The sequence below is a fragment of the Pseudorca crassidens genome, chromosome 8 (genome assembly GCF_039906515.1).
Source record: "Pseudorca crassidens isolate mPseCra1 chromosome 8, mPseCra1.hap1, whole genome shotgun sequence".
Classification (NCBI taxonomy): Eukaryota; Metazoa; Chordata; class Mammalia; order Artiodactyla; family Delphinidae; genus Pseudorca; species Pseudorca crassidens.
Window position 1 is genome coordinate 69,978,353 of NC_090303.1, and position 24,438 is coordinate 70,002,790.

The 24,438-nt window shown below is 41.7% G+C and overlaps 1 protein-coding gene across 4 annotated transcripts in view; it reads right to left on the reverse strand.

The window, feature by feature from the left end:
- Nucleotides 1–449: 449 nt before the first annotated feature.
- The window catches only part of DOCK4 (dedicator of cytokinesis 4), a 481,211-nt gene continuing 457,222 nt past the window's right edge, over nt 450–24,438 (reverse strand). For 2 of the 4 annotated variants that reach the window (XM_067746757.1, XM_067746756.1), the window contains 11 exons: nt 19,256–19,432; nt 18,420–18,503; nt 15,226–15,345; nt 14,746–14,867; nt 14,298–14,418; nt 13,229–13,310; nt 12,971–13,080; nt 10,968–11,040; nt 9,114–9,227; nt 6,337–6,398; nt 450–3,103 (listed from right to left, as the gene is read on the reverse strand). In XM_067746757.1, the coding sequence (XP_067602858.1) occupies nt 2,669–3,103; nt 6,337–6,398; nt 9,114–9,227; nt 10,968–11,040; nt 12,971–13,080; nt 13,229–13,310; nt 14,298–14,418; nt 14,746–14,867; nt 15,226–15,345; nt 18,420–18,503; nt 19,256–19,432 (1,500 nt within the window). In that variant the 3' untranslated portion in view covers nt 450–2,668. The remainder of the gene's footprint in view (nt 3,104–6,336; nt 6,399–9,113; nt 9,228–10,967; nt 11,041–12,970; nt 13,081–13,228; nt 13,311–14,297; nt 14,419–14,745; nt 14,868–15,225; nt 15,346–18,419; nt 18,504–19,255; nt 19,433–24,438) is intronic. The other 2 variants (XR_010945592.1, XM_067746758.1) reach the window with 2 other exon arrangements.

Here is a 24,438-nt window from a genome sequence, read left to right on the forward strand (position 1 = left end):
TGTAGAATCGAAAGACTCGTGGGTTCAGTGGTAATGAAAATGATCCCCAAATGCTCTAAAAATCACTTAATGTTGAGAAATAATCAGGAAGACATGGACATGACCTTTAAATGGGTTTTGGTATTTAATGGAACAGAGGCTTTAGACAGGGGCTTGCTTAGCACTGAGTGACATAAATGTTGTAAATCTAACATAGCATTGACGCATCTCACAAAATTAAAAGCCGGGGTTTATTAACAGACGTGGTGGTCAGTGGATTTTGCAGCGTTAAATGTATTTCCTATCAATCAGTCATTTTATGAAAATCAGGAGGAAAGCAGGCAGGCAGATAGTTTGCCCAACTGGCAAAAGCAGCACTCAACTAACTATTCCTTTTGTACACTGGGCAGTTATTTACACAGCTTCTGTTCCAGGTAAAGATATGCTGATGACAGGAATAAACACAAATGTCAAGATTAATCAGGTAATTTTATTTAATATTTACCATTCAGCAGCAACCAACATGAACATCTAGGCTAACAGAATCTCTTGAAATGTTCTGCTATATAGCTGCTTCAGAAATACACACACATGATCAACTGTTCATTGCCAAAAAAAAAAAATTTTTTTTAAATGGCTTCAAGAGCAAATAACACTGATTTATACTGTGCCCAAGCACTAGTCAAGGAATCTATTAAATTACAGAGGAAAAGGAAATCAAAGAAGCTTTGTTATCTTATGCATGTCACCTTATTTAAATGGAAGGAAGTCTTCTTTAAAGCAACAGAAATACGGATCTTCATATATATATATATATATATATATACATATATATATATATATTTTTTTTTTTAAGGATGTGATTACAAACACAAAGTGTTATCATCAAAAGCAAAAGCTAGTTCAAGAAATTTTCAACCGAAAAACTTGCAAGATACAAAGCTAAAATTCATGTTCCTTTTGTCTATTATGAATAATTTCACTAAACATAAATATTTTAACATATATTAATTTTCTGACATTCAAAATTGTAAAGTCAATATGGCAGAATTATTGTTAGAAGCACATATGTACAAATATTTTTTTTCTGTACATAAAGTATTTGGCATAATTATAACAATCATACTGCATCCACAACAGTTTGCTTTTATGTTTACTTTTTTTTACACATAATGGTATCTCTTATTAAAATTAACCAGTTATGTACAAAAATACTTGAACATTTATTATAGAAAACCTCTATAACCAGCCTCAACAGCGTATACCTGCTGAATGGTTTCATTAAGGGAATATAAAAAAGTTGTCACTGCCTTCCAGGTAAGCTATCAACAAAAACATACACAGTTAAACTAAATTGAGCTTCCCAACAAAAGAGGGAAAATATTCAACAGTATGATTTAAAATACAGTTCATATCTATTGTCAGTTGAGTGTTATAAACAGTCAGTAAAGAAAACAAAGATACAAAATACGTTACCACATACAAGGTGCTTTTTTCACACTCCTATGACTGTGGCATGAGCGTCCCTATCTAGATCTAAGATGCTGTGTTGCAGTATTCAAGCTAGAGTGGTCTACGGCCACCCTCCTTCAACAAAAGGACAACAGGATTAGCTAAGAAGACAAGCTCCATCAGTAATCATGGTGAGTTGTGAGGAATTCCTTATTTTGTGCAGGATTGAAAGTTAATGCCCTTGCCTTTTCAAAGTCCTTTTGCCATTTAATCATGCTAATATGTTTTCTCTCTGTTTCTTCATTTACTCTATTAATTTACTGCTGTCCTGTATTGATTCCTGAATTCTTGTTAATGGGACACATTAATTTGTGCCTACTTAACACATGAACATCTGTTCTTCTTTAGTGACAAATTTGGTAGAGGAAACTATCAAGTGAGGAAGCACAAAATTCAAGTAAACATTTCTCCTAGGGTCTTTTGCTTCATCTACCCGATTGGAACTCTGGAAGTAAATTGTACCTTGAAAAGAAATACAGTAGATACCATGGTGCCAGCGTACTAAAGGGTTTACCAACCCATTGGTAAAGTAGCGTTTTAAGAATGTAGACATCAGCCAAGGTCGAAAGCAACCTTAAAGAAGTATTTTGCTTCAAGAACAAAACCGCTTCCAGTCCCAATCCTTGCAACCCCTTAAGTTTACTGTCTCACTAGCTTGCTTTAACTTTTAATTCTGAAGATGTGCACTTATCAATCTGTTCATAGAAAGAGCCAGAAATCTCACCTTATTTACAGAAGTCTTCTAAAATAAGGACTATTGTGTTTGTTAGGATGTACATAGACTTAATAAGCTTTCTTGAAGTATCAAGTATTCAGTAAAAAGTATACAACATTATCACGCTTCGTATTGTTCGACAATATTCTATTGGTTTTAAGATTAAACTATGTAAAAAAAGTGAACATAAAAAGATACAAAAGAAGGCTTTATTACTATTTATCACTTCCAAATGAGAAACGCTGTAATGAAAATTCAGCCATACTTGGAACACCTGGCGTTTGAGATCAGTAACTTTTAATATTGTGCAACATTCTATTAACAAGTGAGTTTTAATTCCATTCATCTAAAGACAAATCTGAGTAAGTTATTAAAGTGCCTACACTAAATGTCTTCTCACCATACCTCTTATTTCTTGTAAACGGCAGAGAATTCATGGCAGGGAAATAGAAAAGGGACTTCTTATAACTGGGAGACTTTCCGGGGCAGGGGTCTGGGCCGCGGGCCGGGGTCCGTCCTCCTGGTCCCATTCTCCAGGTGTCCCGATCGCGCCGCCAGAGGCTTGGGGGGCAAGGCGGGCGGTTCCGCCGTGATGGGGATGGACAGGCTGTGAGGTAGCGGGACCGGGCGCCGCAGAGTCCGCTCGTACACGCTGTACGGCGGCGGCGTCTTGCTCTCCTTGCGCACCAGCTCTTCAGACCCACTGTGGCCTGACCCCGACCCCGGCGCCACCGACTGTTCGTTCACCTGATTTTCAAAGCCTGAGGTTTCCGACGTGCTACACCGGCTGAGGGACGAAATCCCACTGCTGTAGCTGCCGGACAGGACGGGGGAGTTGGAGATGAGTCCTGGGGAGTGATACTCCACCGGAGAGGGGGTGAAAGACTGCATGGATCCCTGTGCGGAGTGGAAAGGGAGGGGTGGGGGAGACACAGCAGAGAGTCACTGACAGACACTGTGATGAGCTCAACTGTGTCCCCCACCCATCCTTAGGTTGAAGCCCTATCCCCTGACCCCCACCCCCCACCCCATGTGCCTACATTTGGAGATACAGCCTTTAAAGAACGAGCAAGTGAAATTGAGGCCCTCAGGATGGACCCCAACCCAATCTGGTATCCTTTTAGGAAAAAAAATTGGACACAAAGAGACACCAAAGACGCATGCACACGGAGAAAAGACCCTGAGGACATAGGGAGAAGGTGGCCGTCTGCAAGTCAAGGAGAGAGGCTGCAGGAGAAACCGAGAATGGTGGCACCTTGATCTTGGACCTGTAGGCTCCAGAACCGTGAGAAAATACATTTCTGTTGTTGAAGCCCTCCCAGTCCATGGGGTTTTGCTCTGCCGGCCCTGGAAAACTCATGCAGACACCCAGACTCAAATCTGAGTGCTGGCGCGCCTCGGAACCGCACCTATACATCAGGCATTTATCTGCCAGGGCCGCCAGTCCATTCGGTTCACCTCACTGCCCACTTTACTCTTTATCATGGCCAGGACAGAGAGAGGATAAAAGTACTCAGGGAGAGAATGCAGAGGCATATCATTAGTCCCATGGTTTGAAGGATAGGAAACTGGCAAAAACCAAAACCAAACCAAACCCGTTGGAGATACCACTTCCCTTTCTAGCTCAGCAGAACCACTGGAAGTTCTAGCAACAACTGCTCACTTTCTCTTACTAGAGATATTATTTTGAAGCTGAGCAGGGCTGTCCCCTTTGGATGGGGCATGAATTCTTCACTTTCCCACCATTCCCACCCCAACACATTGAAGCCTCCTGGCCTCCTTCACTCATTTGTTCGCTGTCTAGCCCCGCTGGCATTGGAATGTGCTACTTCCCTAAGGGTTCCACCGGGAAATACTGCCCCCTACGTACTCCTTGAGTCCATTCAAAGCATATTAGCTTCTTAAGGTCTTATAATAAAGCAACCTAAATGACTTTGTTCAGCCCAGTGTTTCCTAAACTTATTTGACCATAGACCATTTTTTTTCATGTATCACATAAACGGCCTATAAAACCAAGAAATGTTACCCTAGACTAACTTTACCTTGGTCTCTCTTTTGAAACAAAAACAATGCTAGTAGATACAAATCCTTTCATTTAGCAGGAGCCTAAAGTTAAGCATGGCTAGTTAAGAGATCCAAATTCACTGCAATTTTTTGTTAAAAATTAGACACTAAGTTCAAAATAAGGCAGGTAAGCTGAGTCTTCACAGGGTTAATTCCATCATTTATTTGCTGATAAAACTATCAGTCAAGGAGTTTTCTGCATTCTAAGCACAGCAAAGCTTGTAACTTGGTAGCACTACGCCCTCTAATGTAACCCAGGAGTTACAACACAAATGTTCCACCCATTTTCTCTTCAAACCTATTTTGTAAAAATACGGCTACGAAGCTACCTATGGCCGGTAAGAACATAGGCAGGTCTGTGGAGAGACAGTATACACCACTTTGCTAACTATTTGGTGACTACCTGAACATTTTCAGCCCTTCGATTCTTTCTATTTTTTAAGAATCAATTCCTAGTCTTATTACTACTCTACACAATCAAGTTAAAAAATGCATGTGTGAATTCCATAGCAACACGAGGGGCTCTTTGCAAGCAAGGGGAAGTGTAACGATGCGGAAACACCATGTTGCTTTTGTTCCCATCACATCAAGATGACAGTCAATGGCTCAGGGTGAATGCAGTCCCATGTACTTTACAATTAATAGCTGCTCTACAGAATGACAACCAAACTAGCAAATAATTTGCACCCACCAGCAAATTTTGACATCAGCAATGTTGGCAATGCGAACAAAATCACACTTCTTTGCAATTTTCTCCGTTTGGGGGGGGGTTTCCTTCCCGATTCTCAATTTCTACCAGCAACAATCCTTAGCACCACAGATGTATGGGATCACAATGTGATCCCATGTGTTTGTAGAAGCTAATTTGTCCTTTTATTTTACATTAGTTAGAAATGTCTCATCAACAAAAAGGACATGGAATGTGTAAATCCTAAGTCATTCAGGTACAAAATCATTCTTTCAACACTCACTTCAACCTCATAGTAGCCTCTGGCATAGCAGCTCTGAACACCTACCTCTGAATGGACTGACAATCCTTGCAGCCAGTCTGATTCAATTTGGATACAGACTAAATATTCTTTTTTTAAAAATTAATTTTAAAAATTTTCGGCTGCATTGGGTCTTCGTTGCTGCGCGTGGGCTTTCTCTAGTTGTGGCGAGTGGGGGCTACTCTTCGTTGCGGTATGTGGGCTTCTCATTGTAGTGGCTTCTCTTGTTGTGGAGCATGGGCTCTAGGCGCACGGGCTTCAGCAGTTGTGGCACGCGGGCTCAGGAGTTGTGGCTCACGGTCTCCAGAGCACAGGCTCAGCAGTTGTGGCACACGGGCTTAGTTGCTCCGCGGCATGTGGGATCTTCCCAGACCAGGGATCAAACCCGTGTCCCCTGCATTGGCAGGCGGATTCTTAACCACTGCGCCACCAGGGAAATCCCTAAATATTATTCTTTACCTTCGTGAGGGATTCTGTATGTTTAGAGATGTTAAGAAGCCTATGTCTACGTATCAAATCAAATGTCTGACCTTTAAACCTTTCCAGTTTGTTTCCCAGAAATTTTAAAATTCATTTTACTGCCTTGTTTTTCATGATCAAGTATGTATCTCTAATGTAAACGGAAACCTTGGTGTAAAATACTACAAGAGGAAAAGTTGGCTTTGGCGTTTTCAAAATGGGTGAGGCTGATGAAAAAGGCACTGGAGAATAGTTAGTAGATCTTGATGATTGTTTTTCAATATACGTGTTTGTTTTTGATGTCCCTTAAACCAAAAGACCAGGCTGAAAATGCCCTAGGAGATACATGGGGACCATTTCTTTCTGAATTCAGTGTATATTCTCACTCTAGTTTGTACATTCTCTTGCCACCATTTGGAGAAAAAGCCTAATAATCTGAAAACAAATGGCAGGCTCCCCAAAGGGAAAGCCTAGTGCTGTTTTCTTACCCATCTTCCTCTCCCCCTTCTTTATAGGTTCTTTGCCTGGTCTGTGCAGATGAAAGCACCTCATTGATGTACCAGGGAAAAAAGTAACGTGGGGCCAATCTCTAGCCTCAATCTAAACAAGAGCCTGTACCTTCAATGGAGATCGCCCAGCAGGCGATGGGGATACCGACGTCGTGTGTCTTGCTGGTGAAGCTGTAAAGACAGAGAGATCATTTCAATTCAGAAAACCATACAGCTGACTACCTGCAAAAGCCCTCTGTGTGTACATACCCATATAGATGATCTAGTGCACAAGGGTCTAGGCAAGGGGGTGGGGAGCGACTAAATGGTGCCCACCCAAAACAGATTCTTCGCAAAGGATGGCAGCTCCAAGACATGGGGTAATTAGTGAAAAGTCACCAGTGTATACATGATGCTTTAACCACAGTGACAGGACCCCAAGCTGGTCCAAAGTCCTTCCCGCTTCCTCAAAGTCCAGATGCTTCTCTGCTGCTTGGTCTATTTCAAAAGGTGCTTTTAGGTGTGAGGTGCCAGGGAGCAGACTTCGGGAAATAACTGCTGACTTTGGCCCTGAGCAGGAACGGGAAGACCCAAGTCATCCAGACAGCTTAAAATAGGTCCCAGGAATATACTGACATCAGCCTCCCCTTCCATCCCCCAATATTCCTGAAATGGACAGGAAAGCCTTGGCCATATCATACAAGAGGTAAGAAGTTTTCCATTTTTCTCCCTAATGTTTGTCCTCGGGTCTTCCCTTTATCTCTGGGAGGTGGTAGCCTATGGATTTTATCATCAAGGCCAAGAAGAACCCTCTCTTTGTTTCTCCCACCAGATTTTCAAGCCCTACACCCGGGACACAGCTTGTTTGATGGTACTGCTCTGTGTGTGCGCTTGTGGGTCAAATCCAGCTCTCTAAAGCATAACCACACATACTAAAAGCCTGCCGTGACACCGTCAACATGGTGCGTATAAGCCAGATTTCCCAATTCTGCCTACAGAGGTTTCAATGAGCTCAGAGTTTGCTGCTCTGTGATGAGCTGCCATTCTCCCAGATGTCACAGTGAGGGCTGTAACTCATAAGAAAACTACAGAAAGGCTGAAGGGAAGAGAGACAGTTACAGATCCCCCCAACAGTGACCACACATGATGACATGAGGACAGACCATGACAGCAATCAGTGCAGAAGGGAAGGCAGCCCTGCCAAGTTAACTGGGAAGAGGTACGGTCGTCCGTGTACTCTGAGCCTAAGGGACCAGGAAGAGTGGCCGGTCCCCACACTGTGGGGTTGTGTGGCCTCCATCTTACACGCTAGGGCATGCTGTCAGCGTGTGCCATGTTCCATCACCACTGTTAGTTCTCCTACGGCATCAATTGTGGGTGATGAGTATGGAAGAAAAACATGCACGTATAGAGAAGCAGATCTTGATTGGGAATGGTATGTCTGGCAGAAGTCAAGGTTTACTATTACTTGGGACCCTCTTCCTCTCAACTTAGGCATTCCCCGGTACCGTCACTGTGGGATGCGCAGTAGCCCCTGTGCGTACTGCATGTTTACAGTGATGTTTCTCTGGAAAGACCTAAAGTAGTTCTATCAGTGTCCTTGTCTACAAGTCTGAATGAGCAGGAACCTAGATACCATGAATATTGCTGTTCCTTGGAAAACGCTTTTTGAGTTCCCAACTTTAGGTACACGCCAGGTTTAAATTGGAGGTTGCCTGAAAATATGGACATCATGAATAAAATACCAATTACTGGTTGATGAGTTTTAAACTCTCATGGTCACACTGACCTACTTATGCAGAGTATCAATTAAGGCTAAAGTTATTTCTTTTTCTGTTTGGAGATCTCACATGTCTTTCCAAATCTATTGGTGACTTTTTGCTTTGGCGAGTATAAAACAAACTGGGCAGCACATAGTTTATTTTAAAAAGAGAGTCATTTTTCTTAGTGAAAAAAGAAACTAGAAAGATGAGATGCTAAAATACAGCAAATGAAACATGGACAATCAAGCCAGAAAAATCCATGAAAAACACAGTGTCATATTTTCTCTTGCCTTTAGGCTGTTGTATTTGTAAAGCTTCAAAACTACTCTAAATATATGTTAAGTGTTGAAAAGTCTCTCCCCATCACCAGGATAGGATAAGTAAAGCAGGGTAGCCCCTCTTAAAAACCGCCCCCATATGCAGGTCACCAAGCAACGGCTTGTTCAGGAGGAAAGGGGAACTAGTATTGTTATAAACTCACGAAGGAAGTTTCTTAAGCATAATTTTCAGTGGTTCTCAAGTCTAGAAAGGTGTGGTAAAATACAGATTCTAAGGTCTTGGCCCAGCAATAGTAAAATTCTGATTCAGTAGGTCTGAGGTTAAGCCCAAGAATTTTGCTTCTTAAACCAACACCCTAGGGGATTCAGTGCCTTGAATGAACCCTTTGAGAAATATGACCCTTGAATACAGACGTGTCTAAGCAGCAGATAACTACGGATGCACTGTTTTCCATAAGCCTATCCAAATCACAGTTAGTCAATCCTATTTAGGGGCTACTGGAAACTGGGGCATCAGTCCTGAAGAAAGTGGCTAGACTTAGTAAAGGTTGATAAGAATGAGGTGACTCAGGATAGCATAGAAAAAATGCTAGTGTCTCAGCAAGGTTAGGGTACCCCCTAAATTCTGAGGATGGCATGTAGGAAAAGAACATTCTACAAAATCTGTCTGTGGGGTTTATTAGGAATGGTGCACTGCTTGACTTAGTGTAACAGGAGTTCAGGAAAGAGGGGGAACACTACAAACAAATTATATAGCTACTACTAAGGACACCAAATGCCTACCTTTTTGAGGAATTCAGGACAAGCTGGAGTAGTCAATAAAAGTTATTTTATGAAAGTGATTGTTAAGTGCTTCAAATACCCACCAGTCTGTGTGGGTCTTGGAGGGACAGGGGGAGAGATAAGTTTCCCACCGTCTGACATGTTCTTGGCTTCCTTCCCACTGTCCAGGCTCCAGCTGCTAGGGGTGGGATTCACAGCTGGAAGGGAAAAACACAGCTAAGAACACATGGTCTACTTGGCCCTGTAAACAGTCTAAATCTTAGAAGAAAGTCAGACTTATCCAGAATGAAAAAATCAACTGGATTAAAAAAAACCAACAAACTTCCTAAATACCGAACTTTTACTTAATTGCCTACCTCACAGTTATAGTTGATATTTAATTGGGTGATAGCAGGTCTCTTTCTTTCCCTCAAGCAGTCGAACAGAACTATACATCTCTACACGAGAGTGTGGAAACTTGTTGAGAATTATAGATCTGTTTAGATGCTGGATAACAGATGGAAGGTGTAGTCACTAGACTATTGTAAAACTTGATTTTTAGTAGAAATTTCTGGACTAGTGGCACCCTGAAAGGGGGAAGGCAGTGGCACGCTAATATCTCCACTGTCTGGCAGAATTAGTGGCAAGAAACAGCCACGCCACACCATCCTGTTGGCCCTTGTTTCTAAAGTCAATGGGCTATAGTGAAGAATGTCCTAAAAAAATAATTTGGAGTACTGACGGTATCATTCCTTTTTTGTAATCTGCCTGCTCCATGCTTCAGCAAGATGCAGAAATATGGAACAAACCCGTTAGGAACCAGGGCAAGACACACAAGGTTATAAGTAGCCGCTCTGTGATGAGGTTTACGACATCAAGCCTTTAGAGATTTCCAGTAGCTTGCTGCCTGAACAGACACTGCCACCTGATGGACATATCTAGAATTTCAACATTTTACCATTCTTTATATTACCACTTTCACTGGATGGAACTACCACTCGTAAAATACTTTTCCTCCGGTCCTTTTAAATGTGCTTTGTGGTTTTCTTTGGCATACAAGGTGAGAAAAAGACCACGTTCCTAAATTCTCCCGACAAAGATCAATATCTGACTTGTAACTTTAAAGCAAAATGTGTGTTTTAAAATAACTGGCTACAGTTCCGCTGATTTCTATTTCGCAAGGAAAGTTTTAATGTATCGGTGTACTCAAATGATGATGCAGTCGAGCTCTTAATAAAGACAGTTACAATGCGCTTTACAAGGATATTTCGTTAGTGACTTAATTCACTGGCCCGGGGACTGCTCTGATTTTTTGAGGCCTGACCCTGGGAGGTGAGCGGGTGCCTTGCTGCCAGCCCTGCCCCCCTGGCTGAGGAAGTCGCATTTCATCTGCTCTTCCTCTGCTGTGTTGCACAGACCGATGCTAACTGGCTATGAACTGCTAGGCATGTGTTTGTTTCTCATTTTTTCAGGTGACCTTGAGGCAGGGCACACTCCATCATGCCCGGGATTGCAATTCTTAAAGAGCATCTGAGTCCCCGCAAACGACAGATGAGCTGGCAGAATGAACTCTGTAAGGCAGACACAAAGTGGGACCAGGGAATCGATCTGAGAAGGTGCTTTCTTTCATTGCGCTGAACAAGTAGCCTAATTGGCCACTTTGTTTCAGGTAGCGCAGGCCTTGCCTCGGTGACTCACTGAATGACACCAAAAGTCATTAAACAGAGGAGTCCCTACCTTGCTCAGATTCTGCTGTTAAATGCTACAAGAACACAGTTTGTGAAGAACGCATCAGAAATAACTGTCTTTCATTCATCTCCTAAAGAGCAAATTAGTCCAGATCGTTAAAGGTCTGGAGATCTGCCTTCCGCACAGACACACGGGAGACTGGAGGAAATGAGGACAAAACAAACCATTACACATTCCAGGACTCATGAAGGGGCTGGCTTTATACCTACCTTTCTCAGGCGCAGAAAGATTTGGGTCACTGCGTGGCAAGGCCCCGTCTCCAATATGATTAAACAGCAGCCTCTGGAAAGGCACAAGAATCTATTTTTATGATGCAATATGCTAACATGTGAGACCTTCTAGAAAATAAGATGATTATCTTATTACTGAACCTTTTCATTGAAAAAAATGTTTTTATATGCTGTGATGAGGCTAGAAACAAAGAATTCAATTATATTTAAGGGAAAAAGGGCAGAGACCCTTAGGGTTCAAACAGTGTTTTAAAAGTCTATACTAGGGCTTCCCTGGTGGCGCAGTGGTTGAGGGTCTGCCTGCCGATGCAGGGGACACGGGTTTGTGCCCCGGTCTGGGAAGATCCCACATGCCGCGGAGCAGCTGGGCCCGTGAGCCATGGCCACTGGGCCTGCGTGTCCGGAGCCTGTGCTCCGCAACGGGAGAGGCCACAGAGGTGAGAGGCCCGCGTACCACACACACACACACACACACACACACACACACACACACAAAGTCTATACTAGATTTCAAATATAAATGGCAAATAGGTTTTGTAATAAAATGCAAGGAAAAAATAAACAGTAAGCAGTTAAGTTATGGTGCTCTTTGTAAATACAAATGCTAGACTGGCAATACGAAATGCAAGTAAGAATTAAAGGAGGACTATTAGCTCAAAAAATCTCTAGTGAATGGACCTTACATTTTAAATCCTAGATTAGGTTAAAACATATGAAATGGTCAATATGTTACAATTTTTAACCCACAAAAATGCCAGTTTTACATGGTTCTACCTAACATATTAAACAAAAAGGCGCAAAGTCCTTAAAAGTAGACGCACCAGAGCAATGTGTATTATTGAAATTTTGGCAACATGCACACTGTTTCAAATTTGACCCAAAGCAGAAAATTCGAGAGGCTAACCAGCAAGTCTTTCATGCTAACCAGCATGCTGGTGACACGCTCTCCAGGAGCAGATGGAACAAACGCAACATCAAGTGACAAAGGGAAATTAAACCAGTTAGCTGGTCCAGCCAAATGCACGCAGATATAATTTCTGCGAGACATCAGTGTCGTGTGGATGAGGTATCCTGGAACTTTGGGGAAGATCACACAATCAGCAAAGATAAACCCATCAAGCCAAACCCCACTCACTCTCATCCCTTTCCAGATGTAGCTACAGACTTCTGCCAGGATGGCATAGAAAAACAGAGAAACGAGCTGGAGGATAAATAACTATTATCCTCTGCTCCCAAGTTTTCCCCAAATAATCGGTAAAACTCAGGGCTCCACATGAATCTTATCTTTGAAACCCTCCTTCAAAGCGCTTGAAGGGCCCAGAGGGTCAAAACCTTGGCCCTGCTCTCACTCGGACTAACAGAGATCACTGCAAAACCAAGTCTGGGGTGGGTGGTGAGGGCCACGTGCCTTATTCCTGAGGGCTGCAGGGGAGGCCCTAGGATTCAGCTTCCTCCTCAGTGCATCAAAGAAGAATGGCAAAGGTAAAAAGACATGTTCCTCACTCTTGGGTACCTCAGCAAGGAATCCATGGCAGCTCTCTCGAGTTAGGTAGAGGCAAAAAGAAACGCGGCTGGGCAGCCATGCGTCTCCTCAAGGGTCTTTGGCTAATGTAAGAAGTTCCTCCAAATTTCTGTTACAGACACATGCAGACAGACACCCCCCAACTCATTTACCCAATCACCCCTCCTAATGTTCAAGTAGCAGCAACGAAATTAGTCTGATCAAGGTGGGTAAAATCATTTCCCATTTCCCTATCAGCTTTCCTGCTCAGGCAATTACCCACGTATCCACATCAGACACATGGCTCACACAGAAATTCCTAACAACAGGCGCAGGGCAGAGGTGTGCTCTTCACCCAGCTGGACCCGTCAACACAGCCTATCTGGTGGCCTCTGGCAGCTACCGTGAGGTTCTGCAGAGAGACGTACGCAACAACCAGACGTTTCCTCGTTTTCTAGAATTTCCATCCCACAAGAACTACCTGAGAAGGTTCCACAGGTGTCGGGTAGATGGCACTGCATGGCCGCTCTCTCGGGGACAGGCAAGAGTTTTCTCTGGAATGTTTGTGTTTGTCAGACAACAAAGGAGAAGCTGGCAAGAGAAGGAGAGAAAGGCTCATCAGGGTGGTGGGCTGGGCCCGTTTGGAGGAGAGAGCCTGAGCATGCGGGGGCCACCACAGCTCCTGGGGGCTGGAAGGTTCTCTGGGCACCCTTAGTCCACCCCACACCCTGGCGCTGACCTCTGGCACTCGACGGAGCAGAACTTGTCACATTAGGCGAGGCAGAGTGAGTAGAACTCAAGCTTGAGGTAGATGGACTTGGCTGGAAAACATGGGAGCTGTTATCAAACATGGCTTAGAGGCTGCAGAAAACGCTGACACATTTGAAACAAAATCATCAGTTCTTTCTTCAAATTAGAAAAAAAAAAAGTCCAGTAAGAAACATGGAAAAAATCTCCCTAACTCAGACTGATGAGGATGCCTCTGAATTCATCAAGAATCTGCGATTTTGACTCCTGCCAAAGGACTGCATTTGTGTTCATTTCAGCTACATACATCCTATGACTGAGGAGCAGTTAGCAGCGGCTCCCTGACTAAAGCACAAGCACAAAGACTCCCAGCCTCGGGCAGGTCAATAGGTGAGCGCTTCTAAAAGGCAGAGAACACACCTTTGCATTTTCTCCAATGTAATGTGTTCAAAGCATGAATTTGGCAATACGTATTATGCCCCTTTTCCAAAGACAGTGGTGAGGAAAATTTCCGCTGAATCTTACTGAGTTACTATCAACACCTATCAGCCAAATCTAAATACAAATTTTGGTTGCAAGAGTTACACTGACGCTAAAATCCCTAAAATCTATGTTTTTTTATTTTGTAAAAAATGTGTTATTATGGGAAATTTCCAACATGTACCTAAGTGGAGAGATCTTACAATGGGCCCCTAAACCATATCTTCTTAAAAGGAAAAAAACAAAACACTTAGAAATGCTAAGAGGTCAGTGGTGACAAGCTCCAGGAGTCCTAACTGAAGACCCGACTCAGAGGCAGAGCTCAAAGTGCCCCCCTTCACGGCCTGCCCGGGCTTTCCCATGGCTCGCTCAGGTCTTCTTACAGTGGATGGGGGAGCTTTGAGAGAATCATCTTTGTAGACTCCAGAGACCAATAAGGCAACAGGAGTGTTTAAAGGTTTGTCCTTAAGTCAAGTGCTCGCTCATAGGTCTGTTCCTAAGCACAGCAGAGTGAACGGAAACACTCATGATTGAGACAGAAAGGGAATAAACAGGACCAGACAAAAAAGCTAATCAAGTACCTGCATGTTAAAGACTTCATCAGAGCTTTCTGATTGCCCTGTAATATTGCTTACTTCAGCAGAAGCTTGTGAGGACAGTGAGGAAGAAGAATATCGGTTGACAGCTGGGTAACTTAATGGGCTGTTTTGGGGGGAAAAAAAATGGTTGTTAACTCAGTCTCTGAATTGTACTTTATCACATGCTGGCATGGTATAAAACCAAAGGGGAAAAAAATATGCACATCCCATTTTGTTGTCTCCTGTTTGCCTCGATATGATCAAATGTCTGAGTTTATTTCTCATGCTGTTGCTGTTTTACCAGTGGCAGATGTCTGCAGCTGCCTCAAGGGTTAATTATTTCATTAAGAAATTGCGTATTTGACAAATTGTGCCGCAAAGAACAAGAGAATCATTCCAGATCATCTTGTGGGGATGCCAAAGTGTCAAGATAATTCAGAATATGACTTACCTGCGTCTAGGAATTACCCTGGTACCATCTGGGCTCATAGAAGCAGGTGCTGAGTTTCTACACACGCGAGGGCTTCCATTAGGAAAATGGACTGGACTGGCTTGTATACAAGCAGAGAATTCCTAAAGAGGTAGTAAAGAAAATATTTCAGAATAGTAATTACAAGGGCAAAAATCACTCGTGAGGTATTTCGCTGCACTAGATGTGCATTGTAATTGTCATGAAGTCTTTCTATAGGGAACTTATAAAGGTAAGTTTCATTATTATTAAGCTTTCTCTCATTTACTTTCTTGTTTTCATAAAGGTTGAGAGTGACAAACAGAAGTTAATGCAATTTTAGTATTTGAGGGCTCTCTGGTAAAATGGTGCAGTTTGGTAGAAAAACCAAAAGATGTCACTATTGGATATTTCACCGTCCCTCTACCAAAAAGCAAATGGCAGAGGTCAGACTGCCCCCCCATGGACACTTTGTGTACTTACCTGTATTCCTAAACTGGACTTCATCACAAAGAACTGGTCGACCAGCTTTTTGTGAAGCGGTCTCATATCTTGAGGTACAAACTTCTCATGCACGGCCAAGCCAAATTCCAAAATCTGTGCCTTGATAGTAACAGAAGGAGAAAATCCACATCAGTGGGTACCTCCTCTAAGTGCCTGCTAGGGGATTCAAGCACGGTACCATGCATTTTGCATGCAATATTGCTAGTCTCTCAATCTGACAAGATAGCAACAATCCTTAGTTTACCGGGGAGGACACCGAGGATCAGAAAATTCTGCATGTACTATAAAATTCTGCATGTACTAAAATCCTGCATGTACTAAAATTTTGCATGTACTACAGGACAAATGAGGATTTGAACTTAGGTCTCTCTGATTCCAAAGACTTGATTTTCCTACTACCTCAAGTTTCTTTCCCATGATTTTCGACCTATGACAACCACCATTTTAAAACAGTTAAGTGTTTCTTTGGCCCCTTCCTGCACTTCTCAGGATGGGGCAGGGAATGGGGGTTCCCTGTTAGGAGGGGCAGGTGGGTCTCCCCCAGGGACCTCTTTTCTGGATGGCGCCCTCTCTGCCACGTTTCCCTTCTCTCTCCCATCAGGTTCTTCTCCCTCCCTCTCTCAGATTTTCAAAATCTGTCAGGGAGGAAGGGACAGGTGAACGGAAATTCCCTAACAGTTGCAATGCTTCTTGTTTTTGTTAAAAAAAATAGTATTCTTGTTCACTTATTCTCATGCAAAAAGGAACAGCTCCTATCTTTAAAAAAGTTTTCCTGCTGTGAGAACCTAAACCAAGATGAATATAAACATACAAGTTTTCTCTGTACAGGTATCAAAAGTGCTTAATTCCTTTGATTTGAGTAGCAGCTGTCTTTTACATTTTTCAAAAATTCCCCATGCTATAGTGGTCAAAAGAACAAATTCCAGAGGCTGAGAGGAAAACAAATCACATGTCACCACAATGGCACTTTATCTTTACAGCCCGTGAAGGTTCAAGTTTGAAAGCCAGGGCAGACAGTACTGACTCTGGGGGGTGAGAGCATCCAGCACCTTCCAAAGGGGTCAGAACTGCGGTAACTTCTGCTCTGGATGCCCATCTGCCACCAGCACATTTGCATAAAGATAAAAATACCTTGAAATAAACATCAAGGACAGCTTGAAAGGAACAGCTTGAGTGGAGCCTATGTCTGAGGCATAAAGGGCGAGCTCGGTCTCTGTGGGGAAGGTAGGAGGGATGGAGGAGCTGAGCCTAAGTGTAGATGCCTCAGTCCTTTGCATCTTAGACACTAGCTGGGAGGGGCCCTCCCTTTTGTGCAGATAACGTCGCAGGTTGGGTTCTCCCAGAAGTAGGCTCCAGCATGGAGATTAGGCTGTTTACTGGGGTGTATCCTTGAGATCACTGCCTGTGGGAGGGAGGGAGGGAGGGGCAGAAGTGGGACTTGACCAAAAAAGGAACTGAACTGGATGGCAGCCTGGCAGCCTTCTGCCAACCCCAGGGGAGCTCTGGACCTTTAACAGTCTGTCACAGTTGTACTATGTTGGGCCCAAATGGCCAGGCTCTGTCTCTCCTCCCCAGTCACTGGACGCAGGTCATCTAGGAAGGTGGAGATCTTAGGCTACGTGGCTCTCTGCAGCAGAGGCAACGCCGGAGGACCTGAGAGCCTAAGGTGTCTTCTAGCAGGTAGGGCCACAACTCCCTTCCAGAAGGGGCACTGGGGCACTGCATCTCCATGTCTACTAGACAGTTCTCTGAACTACCTCACAGAGGTCCAGAGGACGGTGCCCAACCCCCTTCCTATGGTCCCACAAAGACGTGACTTGCCCAAGGTCACATGGCAGTCACTTGCACTACACGGCCTATGATAGGATCTAATGCTTCCTAGGCCATAGCTCTTTCCACAAGGCCCCATGAACACAATCAGGCAGAATGTGGAGGAAACCAAGGTCCCTCAATTTTTATTTTTCTTGAGAGACTTCTTAACCCTTTTGATTTTAACTCGAGGGAAAGAATTCAGTCAGACTGAATACAGCAGGAAAGTATCCTGGGGTGAGGCAAATCACTCATAAGAGACTGCTGGTAAAATACAGACTTTTAAAAATCAAAAAAGGCTAAAGTCGTTCCGTAATCCTCAGTACCGGATAACCTAAGCTGCTCACTTCATTTCGAGAATCTACGTCACCCCCAGGGCCACAATGAGAATTTAACTTATTCTATATTTCCTTGCAGGTCAACTGTAAGTAATTCCTCTCTCTTTTTCAGAATCTGTACAACTGACCCTCTTCCAGCCATGGCCCTTGTCCATGGCCACTTCTCTCCCTTCAGTATTAAGTTTTGTGGACTACGCCTTCAGAGCATAAAATATGGACTAAAACCAGATACAACCTCATCATTTCTTAATCCCAAACAGCATGTTTTATTTGTTTTTGAATTTGGTATTATCAAGTGGAGAGAGATGCTTTTGTCACATTTTATCATACATATTCCATTTTTCACGGGTATAAAATTTCCTATTGAACCCAGCCTCCCAACCATAATGTCTCCCACCTCAGAGGTTTTCAAACCATTTTCAGGCCAAGAGCTATCAAAAGGGGCACAGCAGGCAACAGATTTTTCACTCTGGTTCTTTGTACTTGATGGAACCAAAGAAGTAAAAACCAACTATGCTTCTGTAATGTTGAAAATGATGAGGTTGTATCTAGTTTTGTCCATATCATATAATCTATAGGCTTAGTCTGCACAACGGGATACTTCTAAAGCAAAGGGTATTGACTGCCCACTTCCTTATTCTAATATTTAAGTAAGAATCTCATTCATTCATTTATTTATTCATTTTGAGTTAGCCTGAACTTATTTGATCCCAAAATCTTGAGTGAAAAGTTGGCATCAAGTCTTTGGGGAGACTATTCAAATAACGTTCCAAGAGATGACGTGAGGTTGTTTGTTGTAAGGGGCTGCCATAGTCTACTCATTGGTTTTTGGTTTTGTTTTGCATTAAAGTGGGAAGAAAACGTAGAAATTAGCAAGTTAGGATACATTACAAGTGAATCTGTAACCCCTGACTGCTAGCTTCAGTTAGATCACTGATGTTGAAAACCATGTAGATGGGTCTCCAGTTAAGCAAGTATGTATCTACGCAGAAGAGGGGGAAGGTGATGGGCTTCTGCTCCCCTTACCTGCTCAAGCATCAGCTCTCTTAACCGTGCAATTTTCTCTCCATCTTCAGGGTGACTTAAGATATATTCTTTGACAAAGAATGCCTAGTAAGAGAAGGGATAGTCAGTTTACTTCAGGAGAGTTACAAAGGAAGTGAAAGACACCGTTGTTGTTTTTTAAAGTCATCTTTAAAGAAATGATACCATTATACACCACTTTTGGGGGACAGACAGTGATTCTGAGTACGGTTAGCTGGTCAGATGGGAATATAAGGAAATGATTGTTAACAGGAGATCAGAGATTGTATAAACTTTGTACCTTTGGTAAAACAAATAGCAAATACAAATCAATAAGCTTTATGACATTACATCTTAAAATAAATTGCCTTAAGACTCAGAATGATCAAGATGGTGGCCTCACCTTCCAAGCTACTGTACCTTTCTGTTTAAAACTAAGACAGCAGATGAAAAATCCACTTAAAATATCTTCTAAACAAGATCAAATTTTTTTATGTCCAAGAACCACTCTTTGCTCAGGGAAATGGGTTTAGGTAGACATTCATTAAACAATCCCGATACCCTCACTTCTTTTATTCATCCAAGAAAACACACACACACACACACACACACACACACACACACACTCTTTTATCCTCAAAATATCACATTTTGGGAAACAGAGTAAGTGTGCATCACAAATTACTGTATTTTGCTCTATCTAACAAAGAAATCTGGTTGTGTTAATTGTAGCCCTATGATAGCAGGCTGATGTGATGTGTGCATATTTTGAAAAAAGATTTCTGAAACCTTAAGAAATCACATATGAAAACTTTCAAATGACAATATCTAATCCTCACCTCTTGATACCTGGAAACTCCACCATTAACTGCAGCATCTATAACTCCATTCAGGCACATGGTCAGGGGATTAATATTCTGCATCTGTCTTGTCTGACACTGACTAATCAGAGTCTTCAGCTGCTGATTCTTATTTTCCAATACTTCAGTTGCATTTTCAAGAGGACTCATTTCTACCTGAGAACAAATGAGCATAAATATATATTGGATTTTGTGACATTCAGGAAGAAAGACAAGGGACTTCCCTGGAGGTCCAGTGGTTAAGACTTCACGCTTCCAGTGCAGGGGGCACAGGTTCGATCCCTTGTCAGGGAACTAAGATCCTGCATCCCGCATGCCGTGAAGTATGGCCAAAGAAAGAAAGAAAGAAAGAAAAGAAAAAAAAAGAAAGACAAAGTAGATTATCCGTGTTCTGAATTATCTGTGCTCCCCCTTGGCTCCCATCAATATCTCTACCAGGGGCCATAGTAGAATAGACAAGGATGTGGAAGACAAATTAGCTGTTTGTAAGGTCTGGGAAGAGAAGGTGATTCTATTCATTGGTTGAAATGTGGTTTGGATAATCAGCACTAATCAACTACATATTAGCAATGCAACAATCAATTTAAACCTTAAAAGAAAATTCAAGCATGTCTTTTAAAACTTGTTTTTCTTTTCTTTTGAAGGCTAAGTGTTCAAGGGCCCTGCATATTATAACGTCTTTCTAGATACTAAATGCAAAGTACCACAGGAGATACAAAGATGCATTTACAGATCCTCTGATGTCAAGGAGATTTCAGCCTGGTTGGGAAGATGGAACATATGCCCATATGAACCCCATATGCATATATAACAGCACCATAAGGTGGCACAGGATGCCACACAGTTGGGAGTTATAGAAAATAAGATACTCATATATGCTGCAGGATTTATTTGTTGAAGGAGAGCCAAATAGAATCATAATGACTTAACAATTCTCGGTTATGGGAGGCCTAATTGTGAAAATGATGAAAGTGCTCTTCAAATGTATAGCACTGTGACTGTTATTGTCACTGACGTTCTCTTTGAAGAGAAGGCCTGCTAAGCTCTCAGCTGTACAATAATTCAAGCTTACTGTAAGCACATTTCAATACTGGTTCTTTCAGTTAAGGAACGTTTTTAAAGGTCACTTAGATCATCTTAAACCAACACTGAAAAGTACTAGAATAATTTGACTATGTCAAAATTAAGAATATATATTCATCAAAAGACACAATAAAGGAGAAGGAAAGATAAACCAGAAAGTAGAAGATATCTGTAACATGTAAAACTGTCAAAGAGCCTATGTCCAGAATATATAAAGAACCCTTATAAACCATTTAAGAGAAAGGCAAACAGCTGAATTAAAAATGGGCAAAGAAGTAGCCACTTTACAAAGGAAGAAACCCAAATGACCAGTAAACATATGAAAAGTGTTGAACCTCATCTGTGATCAAAGAAGTGAAAAATAATACCACAATGACATACTATTAAGCACTCATCAGTATGGCAAAAATAAATATGACACTAGCAAATGAGAGTGAGAATGTGAGCAACTGAATCTCTCAGTTTCTGCTGTTGGAAGTTCAAATTGGTTCAATCACTTTGGAAAACAGTTTGGGATTCTGTATTAAAGATGAAGATATCTATATATTATATTTTATGATCCAGCAATTCTACTCCTAGACATATATCTGAGGAAAAGTATGTGTACCAGGAAACATGTACAAAAGTGTTCATAATCATCTCCAAAACCTGTATGTCCATCAAGAATAGAATGCATAAGCATATTGTAGGATACAATGGAATACTTTACAGCAATGAAAACAAACAAGTCACATATAATAACATGGACTAATGTTACAAATAATACTGAGTGACAGATGCAAATTACAATAGAATATATATAGTATGACACTGTTATACAGGCATACCTCATTTTATTGTACTTTGCTTTATTGTGCTTCACAGATGCTGTGTTGTTTTACAAATTGAGGGTTCACGGAACCCTCTGTTGAATAAGGCTACTGTCCTCGTTTTTTTCAACAGCATTTGCTCACTTCATGTCTCTGTGTCACATTTTGATAATTCTCACAATATTTCAAACTTTTTCATTATTATATTTGTTATGGTGATCTGTGATCAGTGGTCTTTGATGTTGCTATTGTAATTGCTTTGGCATTCTTTTAGCAATACAGTATTTTTAAACTAAGGTATGTACATTTTTTCTTAGACATAATGCTATTACACACAAAACACTGCAGTATAGTATAAACATCACTTTTATATGCACTGGGACACCAACAAATCTGTGTGACTTGCTTTATTGTGGTGGTCTAGAACTGAACCAGCACCATCTCCAAGGTATGCCTGTTCAAAACCAGGCAAAACTAAACTGACTTGTTTAAAGAGGCATATATAGGTAATAAACGAAGCAAGAGAATGGATACCATAAAAATTATGACAGGGAGGGAGTAGCAATTGGGAAAGGATACATGGGAGGCCTATAGGGTGCTACTGGCAATGTTCTGTTTCTTTACCTGAGTGGTGGTAAACAGGATTTTATTTTCCAATTATTTAGGACATTAAACTTTTGTTTTATGATCACAAAAGCTAAATCATAAAGAAGAAGTCTGAGAGCTCTGATGAACTGAAAGTTAAAAAGTGAACAAAACATTTTAGAAACAGAAAGTAGAACAGTGGTTGCCAGGTGCTGGGGGGAGGGGGAAAGGGAAATTGTTCAATGCATGGTGCACAACAACGTGCTGTAGTTAATACCACTGTGCTATACATTGAAAAATGATTATGATGGTGACTTTTATGTATTTTTGACCATAGCTAAAAAAATTCATGCTCAACATTATAGATTCGAATGCTATTAATATGAAGAAATGTAAAAAATAAACAAGATACAATAAACACAGACAAAAAACAATAACTTCTGAAAATATTTCCAACATATATTTCAGCTGAATTATTAATATATCTCAAATACTGAAGAAAACTACACGAAGAATATAATCAGTAAATTCGCAAAAAAAGAGTCAATAAATATATGAAAACATATCATCTCCACTAGCACTCAACAAATGCCAAAAAAAATCAACCCTACTGTGATCATTTTTGATCTATTATTTGGAACTTTTAAAATAATATTCAACAGGGCTTCCCTGGTGGCGCAGTGGTTGAGAGTCCACCTGCTGATGCAGGGGACACGGGTTTGGGACCTGGTCCGGGAAGATCCCACGTGCTGCGGAGCAGCTGGGCCTGTGAGCCATGGCCGCTGAGCCTGCGCGTCCGGAGCCTGTGCTCCGCAGCGGGAGAGGCCACAGCGCTGAGAGGCCCGCGTACTGCAAAAAATAAAAATAAAATAAAATAAAAAAATAATAATATTCAACAGCCAGTGCTGAAGAGAATGCTGGGAAAATGGTTATTCCCAAGAACAGCTATATACTCCAGACAGGGCATAAACTGATACATGCCATTGCTGATCAATGAATCAAAGGTTATACTGTGGACCCTTTGATAGCTCAATTCACTTCTAGGGAAATTATTCTAAGGAGATGATTAAAGAAGTGTGCAAAGAATAATGTGTAAAAATGTTCTTCAAGGAATTATTTTCCTTTATTCCCAGTTTGTGATCCTTAATTCCCATTTACCACTAAAAAGAATCAGGAGTCATTGGAGAAATGGTTGCTTTCGGGTCTGGGGCAGGATTGTACAAGTGAGCCTGGACTACCCAGCCATACCAGTAAGCAAGGAAGGCAGCTGGAGGAAGGCATTAGAGCAGCTGGCCTGTGGTCCATTCACTCTCTTTACTGGAGGGATGTCCTTTGGGAACAGAAAAGAAAGCAGGTGACCTGGTCTTATCTCCTTGTCAATTGAACCTTCAAATAAAAAGACTAACTGCTAGGAGGAAGAAGTGGTATCTATGGAATGCCCTTAGCGGGAAGTCCCCAGCTAAAGGATTGCTTACAGTAAATAAACCCAGAGTCCATAAGGCACACCTCCCTAGAGAATGTCCCAGAGAAGCTTGACAACTCTCTGGAGTATAAAATGGAATATTTCACAATTTAAGTTTCATAATTGAAACGTGCCCTTTGTATGAGGAACTCTGTGAACCTCACTTGGACACTCTGTCTCTTAATCAGGATTATTACTGACGTGGAGAAGAAGGACGTGGAGGACAAGACTTGAGGTCTCAGATGTCTCTCTGCTTCATCTGAGCCTCCTGATTGCCTAAAAGTTATTAGTAAAGCTTGATGCTGATTCCTATGCTTGATTTGACAAACCGGTCCTGTGTGTTAGCTCAGTAACAAAGACAACTTGGATACTGTCAAAAAGACTGAGGAACCAATTTGAAGAGGCTCCCAATGGGCAAAATGGAACAATTTGAAAAATGATGAGTCATAATTGCAATGGATTGAAACAAAACAAACACGTTTAAATCCATGAGTTACTACTGATACTAAAACCCAAACTAACCAAACAAAAGCCTCTTTGGTCACTTTTAAAGGGCGTTAGGGAACCAAATTATTATTTTGAAAACTGGCAGGGCAATTCCATGGTGGGCCGGTGGTTAGGATTCTGCACTTTCACTGCTGAGGGTGCCCTCTGTGTGAGGAACCAGGGTTCAATCCCTGGTCGGGGAACTAAGATCCCACAAGCTTCGTGGTGTGGGAAAAAAAAAAGAAACCATGAAAACTGGTAAATAAAAGGAAAGAATAGAGCATTATCCTTCCTTTCCTATACCTTAGGGTAATCAAATCGGTGATGAGGGCATGTTTCTCTTTACAGAAGTATTCCAATCAACAAACAAAGAAAGAACGATAAAATACCACCATTTTGTAACCCTTAAGAGATGACTGGATGGGGGCAACGAGCATCACTGGCTGCCAACCAGAGCATATAACACAACCCATGAAGTAGTCTTGCAAAAAATGAAAAGATAAAAAATAAAAACAAAATAACATCTTATCAAGCTTCTAGATCTAACTGCTAATTTACAAAAAAAAAATAGGAAGAAACATGTTAAATGATCCCACTGATTCACAGTCTGCAAAATCCATACTTAAGGAAACACTTCAGGATAAACAACCTGGATTCTTCAACCAAAAAACTTCAAGGAAAATAAATTAATTCGGGGGAACCTACAGATCAAATAGGATCTAGGAGGTATTTCAACC